Source organism: Pyxicephalus adspersus, chromosome W (genome assembly GCF_032062135.1).
Source record: "Pyxicephalus adspersus chromosome W, UCB_Pads_2.0, whole genome shotgun sequence".
In the NCBI taxonomy this organism is placed as follows: Eukaryota; Metazoa; Chordata; class Amphibia; order Anura; family Pyxicephalidae; genus Pyxicephalus; species Pyxicephalus adspersus.
This window is the reverse complement of record NC_092870.1, coordinates 12873024-12884393: the sequence shown is the minus strand read 5'-3', so window position 1 is coordinate 12884393 and position 11370 is coordinate 12873024. Positions and strand designations below refer to the sequence as shown.

General features: G+C 37.2%; 1 protein-coding gene across 1 annotated transcript in view; it reads left to right on the top strand.

The window, feature by feature from the left end:
* The window catches only part of LOC140342894 (THO complex subunit 2-like), a 162545-nt gene that overhangs the window by 52193 nt on the left and 98982 nt on the right, over window positions 1-11370 (top strand). The window contains exons 13-18 of the mRNA XM_072429265.1: window positions 2885-2926; window positions 4209-4339; window positions 4961-5062; window positions 7133-7217; window positions 8036-8129; window positions 8555-8635. Coding sequence (XP_072285366.1) covers window positions 2885-2926; window positions 4209-4339; window positions 4961-5062; window positions 7133-7217; window positions 8036-8129; window positions 8555-8635 — 535 coding nt within the window. The remainder of the gene's footprint in view (window positions 1-2884; window positions 2927-4208; window positions 4340-4960; window positions 5063-7132; window positions 7218-8035; window positions 8130-8554; window positions 8636-11370) is intronic.

Genomic DNA, 11370 nt, shown 5'->3' with positions numbered 1-11370 from the left:
AACAGGAAAAGCAGGTTAAAAGTGCATCAAGGGTTTTATTCACTAAACTAATACTATTTTCACCAAAAAAAGCAAAAGAAAGCTTGGTCACTTGGCCTCTAACTGTTAGATCCCTTTTACTAACAATTCTTCCCAAGCTGGTGCTGTGAAGGACTCTAAGGCCCTAACCATACAGCTTTTCCAAATATAGTCTGTGTCTTTACTCGCTGTTCACCCTGGACCTCCTCCCAGCTCATCAGCCATGAACAGAGACACAGGAAAGAGCAGGCTGGGAGTTTATATCCACAGCCTAATTTCCAGGATTGGTTTCAGCTGAGACAATTACGCTTGATCATCCCCACGCCTCTTTAGCTCCCCCATCTGGCCAAGAAGCTCATTGTCATTCAGCCTGGTACCTCAGCAACCTCTTCAGGTCAAAAGGAAAATCCTCTGATTACAAAGAAAAATACTCTGCATATAACCCGTATCTGGGGCAAATGTACCCATCATCCTGGATAAAACCTGAAACGATCCGCTTCTACTTCTAGTTCCTCGAATGCACCGTGACTTCTCCTGCACCAGAGAGACAGACGTCTGGAGAGATATCCCAATAACCCATGACCCAGTATGGTCTTAGGAATATACTCTGATCTTTATTTGACGAGGCGGTCTTTTTATACAGAGGGATTGTCATTATTCACATACAGCTGTTTAAGTTTTGGCCATATATAGTGTTATTTGATACATTGTAAGACATACAAGGCATGCATTGCGTTCCAAAGAATTTACAATTTCCACCATCTGGTTACTGAGTGGACAGAAAAAGAAATACAACTCCTTATACAAGTATATGCCTCACATTAGCTCTAGCTATACAGTCCTGTAACAATACTTATTTAACCCTTCAAAACCCTGGGTCTTCTTTGGCCAGCTTTTTTAAATATATATAAAATATATTATAACACTGACATATTAAGCAGCGCTGTACAAAGTCTATAGTCATGTCACTAGCTGTTCCTCAAAGGGGCTCACAATCTAATGTCCCTACCATAGTCATATCTCGTTAATACAGTCTAAGGTTAATTTGGGGCAAAGCCAATCAACCTAACTGCATGTTCTTTGAAGACATGCACTATTTAGACAAATCATATAAGTTTCTTTTTATCTTTTAATTCTTGGGAGACCCTAGAAGGAATTTTCCTTCTGAAGACCATTTTCTTTTTTCTCTGTCAAAGCCAGCTTTTCTGTATTTGAACTGAGAATTATGGCCACTTTCCTTGATTTCTTTCCCAACTAAAATTTATGGAGGTAATTTAGCTGATCAGAAACTGTTCAAAAGCAACATGGCCTGTAGCTCGGTGAAAGATCTTGGAATTGCTGCCCTCTTGACTAGCAAGTATTATTCTTTTATAAGTTAGCTTTACTTGAATTGTTCTAAAGTAGTTACAAGGTCACTACAAGGAATTTAGATACTTTTGCTCTGAGAACCTGCAAATGAATCAAAGATCCATAGTCATTTTTGTCCCTTTTTGAGGGTACAGTGCTAACTTCATAAGAACCTTTGCTGCCAAAAAGAGGTAAGTCATATAAGGTGGATGAAATGGTTCTAGCCCTAGAAATGAAATGACAGTGGTTCTCTTCTTGTGTTAATATATTTAGCTTGGTACACTTTATTACATTACATTTTTTCCATTGTATTGGTAAGATGGTATACGCTAATATTTATTTTTGACATATTCTTTAATGCTATGTTAATCCAGTGTATATTAGAGAACCCGGTTATTAGTATATAAATGTCATTAGGCTGTCCCTTAAATAATTTAGTTAGCTACCCCAATGGGTAGCTGAAAGACCATTTCCTGGGGTTCTAACAATGAAGGAAAAATCCCTGTTTCCCTTATGTTATCCCTTTTCTTGCAAGCAGTATTTTTTACGATGTCTCGATTAGCTTAGTAATCACGCAGATCCTAAATAAGATATTTATTAACTGAGAAAAAGAATTAACAAGTAATCAACAATTTTTCAAAATAAGCTACATAATGATCATACAAATAAAGTAAGATGATACTTTACGCAGAGTCAGTCATCTGTATCCTGCACCCTGGCTGGGCTCCAAGAAGTATAGAGAGATTAAGAGGCATAAGAGAGATTTGTGTCTGTTGTCCCTTTATATATCTCCACCACCCCTTGCCACCTTCAGCCACACCCATGGATCCACCCCTTTTTTAGGTGTCCTCCCAACTTCGGGAAATAGACTGCTGACCGTTGCCCGCTGGTAGATATCACTTTTATCACTAGATATCTCCAGTAGATATCACTAGGGGCAAGTCCTCTGACCCAGCTGGTTCTGGCTAGTTTTGTCCTCGGAGGCATTTCAAAGTCAACCCCCATCGAGCTTCACCAACAGCCAGACTGAACTCATAATCTCCAAAAAGGATTGTTTGAGTAGCATTTAACAGTAGCATTTAAATTTGTTTGCTCTTTGACATTTCCAGTCATGATGGATAGTGTGCCACTTATCAGGATATGGTGGTTCCTATTACTTGGATAGCAGGTACTCCTGGAAAGCGATGCATTGCTGTGTGGATGACAGAATTTTTTTTTTTTTTTTTTTTTTGATATCTGAAGCTAAATCCCCATAATTCTAATCAACTTCTCCTTTGTGACCCTTTTGCTTTTTCACAACTTTTCTTTTCTCTGGCACCCCAGTGGGGTTCTGATAATGAACTCTCCCTTTCCATCTGTGAGCTATTTATGTGCCCATTTCTGTATAGAAATAGTCAATTATCAGTTTGTTTACTAAGTGGAAAATTCTATTCTGTTAGTATTTCATCATGCATTTAGCCCCCACCTAAGGGAAACTGCAATCCGTTTAATTTGTCTCCTATGGCTCTTTTGTTCTCAGTTTCAATCTGATGCAAGCCAAGCAGAAGGTAAAGAAAAAATGGTAAGTGTATTGTTTTGGAATACCAGAAAAAAGGTGCGATATTCTCATCTCACTCCCGATGAGACACCGGGGGAGTTCCCGGTGACGTCGGTGCGTGTGTACATTGCCGGCGGGGCGGGAAATTCAAAATCCATTTGTATTGCATTTAATACAAAATAACTGTACTGAATGCAATACAGTGGATTTATATGTGTAAAAGTAGTACATTGTTTTCATGAACATTTATTTTACAGTATAATATAATAGTATGAGTATATGTAATTTCTTTTTTTTTTCTTTTTTAAATATAGATTTTTTAAATTTATTCAATTTATTGTTTTTACATGATTTTGTTTCAAACTTTATTATACTCATACTATTATATTATACTGTAAAATAAGTTTTCATGAAAAACAATGTACCGCTTTTAGACATATAAAACCGGAAAGAAATGAACTGCTAGGGAGGTTAAATAAAAATGTTGCACACCAATTTAAATGGAGGGAAAGAAAGCTGATGGTTTAAAATTATAAGGTGTTGAAGTCCTAAATCATAACTGGTTGATTTCTTTTTCTAGACCCCCCCCCCCCCCCACTCCTGGTGAGTAGCTTCTACTATGCATTCCAATAAAGGGCACTCTTAACACTGTGTGGTAATGGAAAATATTTCTCGCTGATGAACCTGCGGAGAGGAAAAATAATTGATCTGGCTCTTTAGTTTATTAAGGCATGGAATATGTCTGTATTTAGCATGTGATTACATTATAAAACTGATATTCACACATTTTGGTTCTACCTAAAATACTGTTCCCTTCTGGGTGGTAAGAGTTTCTGGGAGGTATTATTTAAAGGGGTCATGTAAGGTGGAAAAAATCTCAGCCCATGAGAAAAATCAATTCTGTGAACCTAAATGCTTTAGATTGCTCCGTAAAAAAAAGAAAATAATTTTTATATCATGTGGGATGTGTATGCATTTAATATGCATATGAATTAAAAAAAACAAATTGATAAGAAATAACTAGATGAAATAATGAACAAGTTCTCACTAGTAAAACAAATTTGTAACTTGACCCCTTTTGTGGCTTTCTGATTACATATTCTGTGTAGTGGTAACCTGAAATTCAGTTATTTTTAGTAGAAACTGTTGATGATGCTTAGATTCTGATTTTATTCTAAGCCTGTAAAAAATCTGGTACTTTCTATTTGACGACTTTCATTTTCAATGAATGTGCTATTGATCACGTGATCCAATGTAGAGTGCATTTAATATGCCAGTGCTCACAGTTCCTTCTATTTCCCTATAGGAGATTTTATTCAGCTGCCTGCTAAGCATTACAGATCAGGTTTTACTTCCTTCTTTGTCATTAATGGACTTTAATGCATGCATGTCTGAAGAACTTTGGGGCATGATGAAAACATTTCCATACCAGTACAGGTAAGTGTAATTAAATATCACAACTGAATTATATTAGCATAAAGGTTTTGATAAAGATAACCTGTCGTTTCTGACCTCCTAATGAAAACAGTAGTTCCTAGGCTGTCACTAGTTTCTTTTGAGTCTCTTTCCCCAGAACAGTTATGTAGTGCACAAAAACAAAGTAATTTGTATTTCTGCTTGTCCAAAGTCAGTGGCCTATTGAAGGCTTTACCTCTACATGAAAGCCAGGGAAAACTAGCTTTTTAGTAGCCGCAGTGGTGGCATACAAATTTCTTTCAACACGTCTCCTTTAAAATAAACTCTTTCAGGTTCAAAATGATAAGCTAGACTTCATGATTTTGTGTATGTATGTATGTGTGTGTGTATGTACACACATATATAACTGTCCAGGCACCAGTATAACATTCTTTGAAAAAAGAATTGTATTTGGGTTAGGATTGTATGCTTTTCTCATTCAATGATTTCCAGATAATTGTTTTTTTTTCCATTGGTTTCATGTAATACTATGCAAATAAGATCTCTCATGGTACTTATTTGTTGTCTTCACAGTATTTTTACAATTTGGTCAAAGAGAAAAAGTGCCCTGTATTAAAAATAATTTTGCTTTATAATTTAAAGGTATCGTCTGTATGGGCAATGGAAGAATGAAACTTACAACCGTCATCCATTACTGGTCAAAGTTAAAGCACAAACAATTGATCGTGCAAAATATATTATGAAGTAAGTATAGTATTTCAATCTGTTTTCAAGTGTTTTTCAGCTGTGTAGTGGATGGTAAAGTGTCTAAAACAGGTATTTTATGGTTCTAGCAACGACTTCTATATTCATCTTGCTACAGCTTGTATGTAACACAGAAAAAAAAACTTTTTTTCAGTAGATCATTTCCTCTTTGGTTAAACAGTTGTCAATGGGACAGAATAATATTTAAAATATCTTTAGTACAGCACCTGATGGCAATAAATACTTCTGTTCTGTTTCTTCCTGAAAAAAGATTTGACCTAAACCTTGACATCATTTTTTTTCTAACCTAGTGTAGCTGATTTTGAACTGTAAAATCTGCCAGGATTGACCCTACACCTAAATCGAGTTTATTTTAAGGTCTTTCCGTTTAATAAATTTGAGATTTTGCTTTGTTGTGTATGTAAATTTTAAAGTTTATGAACAAGTACATTTTGCTATTTTTACTTAAAGATTGCTATCTTTATATATGAGGATTTTTGTGGGCCTTAATCAGATACTCACATGGTCAGACCTAATTAGTAAGTCAACATGCAAAGCTCAATGACCCATTACATCCTGTTGCAGTTCATATTTCTGTCAACCGACCTATTGTAAGCCTTTCACAAGCATGAACATTTCAAACTAAGCATATAATGAATGACTGCATAAATACAATCATAGATTACCTTAAGAGAGAAATTTGACAATGCTATCCAGAAATATAGACAGATGAATTGTTTTGTTTTATGCTCCTCAATTTTACTGGTGGATGTTTGATCTGCAATGGTCAAAATACAGGTATATAATGGAGTCTTCATTTGTTATTTGCCTCCGTAGTCCTAGTAGCACCTCTTTCCGTGCAGTTGCTTGGCTAACTCTACTTAATGTTCTTAATACAAAAATGCCTATGTTGTTTTGTTAGTAATTCTGCTGTAAAGCTAGCTTTGGAAATTAAATCATTTTCCAGATTGCCATTTGCATGTGGGTACACAATCTACTCTGAGCATTCCCAAATTTTTTTTACCCCTTGGGCTACACACAACACTAAATTGGTAGAATTATTTTTGCTGCCAAACCTATGACAAAATTACCATTTTTTTAATGTAACAGAGAAAAAAACTGGGGTTTTGTTTTTCCTATTGAACTGCTGAAGATTTTCTTGTCCATTATAAGAATGCTGTCACTATAACAAAGTGGGGGCAGGGGGCCTCTTTACCAGGTACATAGACCGCAAATGTAAAAAGTCCCCCCCCAACTATCAAAAACTAGGACTGTTAGAATTACAGTTTGAAATCTCAAACTATATAGATGCAAATAACTGATTTATTCATTGAAAGGGAATTCTTTGAACCAATGCAGCTGTTAAGTGAGTGTACAGTGCTGCAATACAGCGGTGTTTTCATTGAAGCAGAAATCTAGACTTGAAACTGCCCAAGATAAAAACGCTTTTAACCCCCCTTGGCGGTATTCCCGAGTGTGGCTCGGGGTGAATTTTATATACCAAAAGCAGTAACCTTGAGCCACACTCGGGCTAGCAAAAAAAAAATCCCGCCTGCTCCCCAGGATTCAGCGGCGTCCTCCAGCAATACCCGGTCGGCTTCTGCATCACATCCTCGATGTGAAGCATCCGTACGCTGGGGAGGCGTGGCCTGGTGGGAAATTTAAAGGCAGATTACATTGTATGTACATTGATTTCATTTCTAGCTCATGTACATTTTATAGGCAATTGACAAAAAATATTTTATTACCTCAAAATGTTAAGTGAAGATATTGCTAGTAGGATATGCTGTTTTCTCGCAATATTTGTATGATTTATGAAAGGAAAGAAATACAATAAGCAACAGTTTTTTTGACCTTATTATGTTTCCCAGCCACCCCCCCCCACCAAGGATTTTCTTTTTGTACATTTCATCATTTCGTATTTAGAGAATAAACTTTTTTCTTTAATTATAAGTTTTCTTAATGTTTTTTCGTGGAGCTGTGTTTATGGTCAATGTCTTATTAGTGCTTATAAAACATTTTAATAGAGATATAACCTTTTTTTTTTTTTTTTTTCTCTCTCTTATACAGGAGGTTAACTAAAGAAAACGTGAAGCCATCAGGACGGCAAATAGGAAAACTAAGCCATAGCAATCCAACCATTTTATTTGACTATGTATGTATACATAATTTATAATTGATGAATAGGAGCACTTGCACAAAGTTGACCTTCTAACCTCTAATAAACTTATGTCCCTTTTACACCTTACAACATTCCGTTGTGTCTATGTATATACGCACTCCTACGCACACACTTGACGTTTTAGTTCAATAACATATAAGTCTTAATAGCAGAACTATAAACACGCGCAACTTACCTGTCCATGTTCCATCCCAGGGCGCCTCCATCTTCCTTCTGATCATGAAAACTTTTAAGTTCCACTTAAGTTAATGTTTTATGTCTGATGATAGCCTGTCAAAGGAAACGTCTTTCATTTCTAAACCTTTTATTTTTCAGAGAGTTTAATAACAAACATTTGGATATTTGAATGTCTTTAATGAAATATAAATAATGTTTGAATAAATAATTCAATTATTATATGATAAATAATGTTTATCAATAATAATTGAATATGCACAGGAAGCTATTTCTGATGCCTGGTGAAAATGCTAGATGGTCTGGCTGACTGGCTTCAGTACTTTCTGCTTTTTAATGACCAGTGTTGAATTCTGGGCTGATAGTGCTGAATTCGAGTAATATACAAATTCAGAATCTCCTTACTTGTTTGCAGTCACATGGGAAGTGCTAAAGTAGATAGGGGTAATAGCATAGCAGCAAGGGAGCTATAATGTAGGTATTCCCCTGCATGCATCATTTTTAAAGTACTAGTTTCTAAATTTTTGTGAATCCTTGTTCGTTAAGAGGCTAATTTTAAAATGTGGTCCTCTGCTGTGTACTCTTTTAACACTTTTTTTCTTTTTAATTTCTGGAAGATTCTTTCACAAATACAGAAGTATGACAATTTAATAACACCTGTTGTGGATTCCCTGAAATACCTCACGTCCCTGAACTATGATGTTCTTGCATGTATCCTTTGAACTGCATTTTGTGATGTGTTTTGTATTTGCCTTTTCATATGACTCTACAAACTTAAAGCACACCCATGCTTGGCCCAAAGGCACAGCTATAAATCTGCCCTAGCATGCACCCAGTTTTTCCACTAAATTTGGAGAAGAATGTGACATGTATTGCTCCCTTTTGATTGGCCCCGAACAGTTACATGGGGTTAATGGGTCGTTGGTCGTTCATTTTTTTTAATTCCCGCTTTCTTGCACTTGGCAGCTAAACGGAATAGAGAGTGAAGTAAAGGAATGATGTGATGCTAGGAAGATGACAATAAATCAAACCTAATTATTGTGACCTTGCTGGGTGTCAACATTTTGTGTAATGAGATAATAAATGATCCTAAGAGAACTGTAAGAATGTTATATTTTCCTTAACTAGAGGTATAGACTGTATAATTGAAGCTCTTGCAAATCCAGAAAAAGAAAAGATGAAGCATGATGACACCACAATCTCCAGCTGGTTACAGAGTAAGTACTAACTTTTTTTGTATACTTCCTATTATTTACATGTTACTTACAGGAGAAAAAAAAAACATACAGCGAGGGAAAGAAGTATTTGATCCCCTGCTGATTTTGTATGTTTGCCCTCTGACACAGAAATGACCAGTCTATAATTGTAACGGTAGGTTTATTGTAGGTGTGAGAGACAGAATAACAACAAATAAACCCTCAAAATCCCAGTGCTGAAAAGTCAGAGCTTGATGTGCATTGTAATGAGTGAAATAAGTATTTATTTGATCTCCTATCAACCAGCAAGATTTCAGGCTCCCAGGTGTCTTCGCTGTATGCAGGTAACGAGCTTTAGCACCCTCTGTAAGGAAGTGCTCCTAACCCAAGCTTGTTACAGTACCTGTATAAGAGACACTTGTCCACAGAAGCAATCAATAAATCTTTTTCCAAACTAGCCACCATGGCCAAGACCAAAGAGCTGTCCAAAGATGTCAGGGACAAGATAGTAAACCTATGCAAGGCTGAACTGGGCTACAGGACCATCGCCAAGCAGCTTCGTGAGAAGGTGATAACAGTTGACGCGATAATTCGCAAATGGAAGAAACACAAAATAACTGTCAATCTCCCTAGGTCTGGGGCTAATGCAGGATCTCCCCTTGTGGATTTGCAATGATCATGAGAACGGTGACCATGAGCGAAGCAGCCCAGAAGTACACGGGGGGAACTTGGCAATGATCTCAGGTCAGCTGGGACCATAGCCACCAAGAAAACAATTGGTAACACTGCACTGTGAAGGCCTGAAATCTTGCAGAGCCCGCAAGGTCTACCTGCTCAAGACAGCACATGTACAGGCCCGTCTGCAGTTTGCCAATAAACATCTGAGTGATCCAGAGGAGAACCGGGTAAAAGTGTTGTGGTCTGATGAGACTAAAATTGAGCTCTTTGGCCTCAACTCGCCGTGTTTGGAGGAGGAGGAATGCTGCCTATGACCCCAAGAACACCATCCCCACCGTCAAACATGGAGGTGGACACATTATGCCTTGGGGGTGTTTTTCTGCTAAGGGGACAGGACACCATTACCGCATCGAAGGGACAATGGACAGGGCCATGTACTGTCAAATCTTGGGTGAGCACCTCCTTCCCTCAGCCAGGGCATTGAAAATGGGTCGTGGATGGGTATTCCAGCTTGACAATGACCCAAAACACAAGGCCAAGGCAACAAAGGAATGGCTCAAGAAGAAGCACATGAAGGTCCTTGAGCACTGGGTTTTTGAGGGTTCTTTTGTTGTTATTCTGTCTCACACCTACAATAAACCTACCATTACAATTATAGGCTGGTCATTTCTTTGTCAGAGGGCAAACGTACAAAATCAGCAGGGGATCAAATACTTATTTCCCTCACTGTATCAGGTTGGTCCGCCCTGGATTCTTGTATATCTTGGTTACTTCAACAGTGGGATTTTTTTGGCCTTAATGCCTGTCTCCGAACCTGTGAGGGTTTGGTCCTCCTGCCCCTTTTTGTATGTTCTAGCAGTTCTCCTTCAAAAAAACAAATTGAAAATGTCAGCAGGTGTGTAGAAACTCAAGCACAGAATTCTCACTAACAAATATTCTAAGTGACAAGAAATTGGTGCTTTGAGTGGGCTGAACTTTTTAGATTGTGTGCCATCAGATACATATGTATGGTAGCTGGCAGATTTCCAAAGTCCTTCTACTCCCCTTTTTTAGTTGTTGACCACTTTATTTTTCTTTTTTCAAGTACGAAAGTTTTTTTTATGTTGCACATAGTTTACACATTGTAATTGACAGACGAACATATTTGGAGGTCACTCAGCAAAACTTCAGAGGTTTAAATAATGTATATATTTTTTTTCATATACTCTGCAAGGTGTGGGCCAAATGTTCCAGGAATTTGTCTATTAAATATTGTACACCTGCCTAATTAACTGACTTAATTTCCTTCTGCATCGATGCTCCAGTCCCTTAGCAATTTTAATGCTTGAAAGCACCCATGGAAGTTATTTTCTGTAATTTCCTTGAGTGTTTTGTCCTCTTAATTTTATCTATTAAATCTTTTCCCCTTGAACGTAATTTCCCTTTAACAGCAAGGCTGCTGTTTTTAATCCACTTAAACTCTAATAAATCTAAGTGTGACCTATAGCTTTGTCCCTAAATATGTGTTTTAACATTTAGAGGATCTCTATGGCCGTTTTTCCCAGTTAGCAGCAAAATTTCAAGGCCAATAGCAAAACAACTTGAACATGCCTTTTATTATTAACCTCCTGGGCGTTACACTGATGTCTAGATTTCTGTACCAAAAGCGTTACACTGTTTTTCATGAATTTTTTTTTTTACATTTTAGACCTGTAAGTTACAGAAATATGTCCGAACAAGGGTCTAGTAGATATCAAAGCCGAATAGGACGAGGAAGACCATTCCAGAGAGTTAGGGCAGCTCTAGAGAAGTCTTGTAACGTGCGTGTGATGAGGTTATGAGTGAGGAAATATGCATTCGGACCATAAGACGCACCCTGATTTTACCCCCACTTTAGGGGGAAAAAAAGTGCGTCTTATGGTCCGAAAAATACGGTATGTGTAGAATGGTTTTGTGGGCTCTTCTAAAAAGTTATAACCATATGTTGGTTAGTAAGTCTTTGTAGTTAAGATCTGGCTGTAATACTTGGTGGAGGTTGTAATATTGCCAGATTACAATTTTGTATGTAAATGACTAAATTTGTAATACCTTATCAGTGG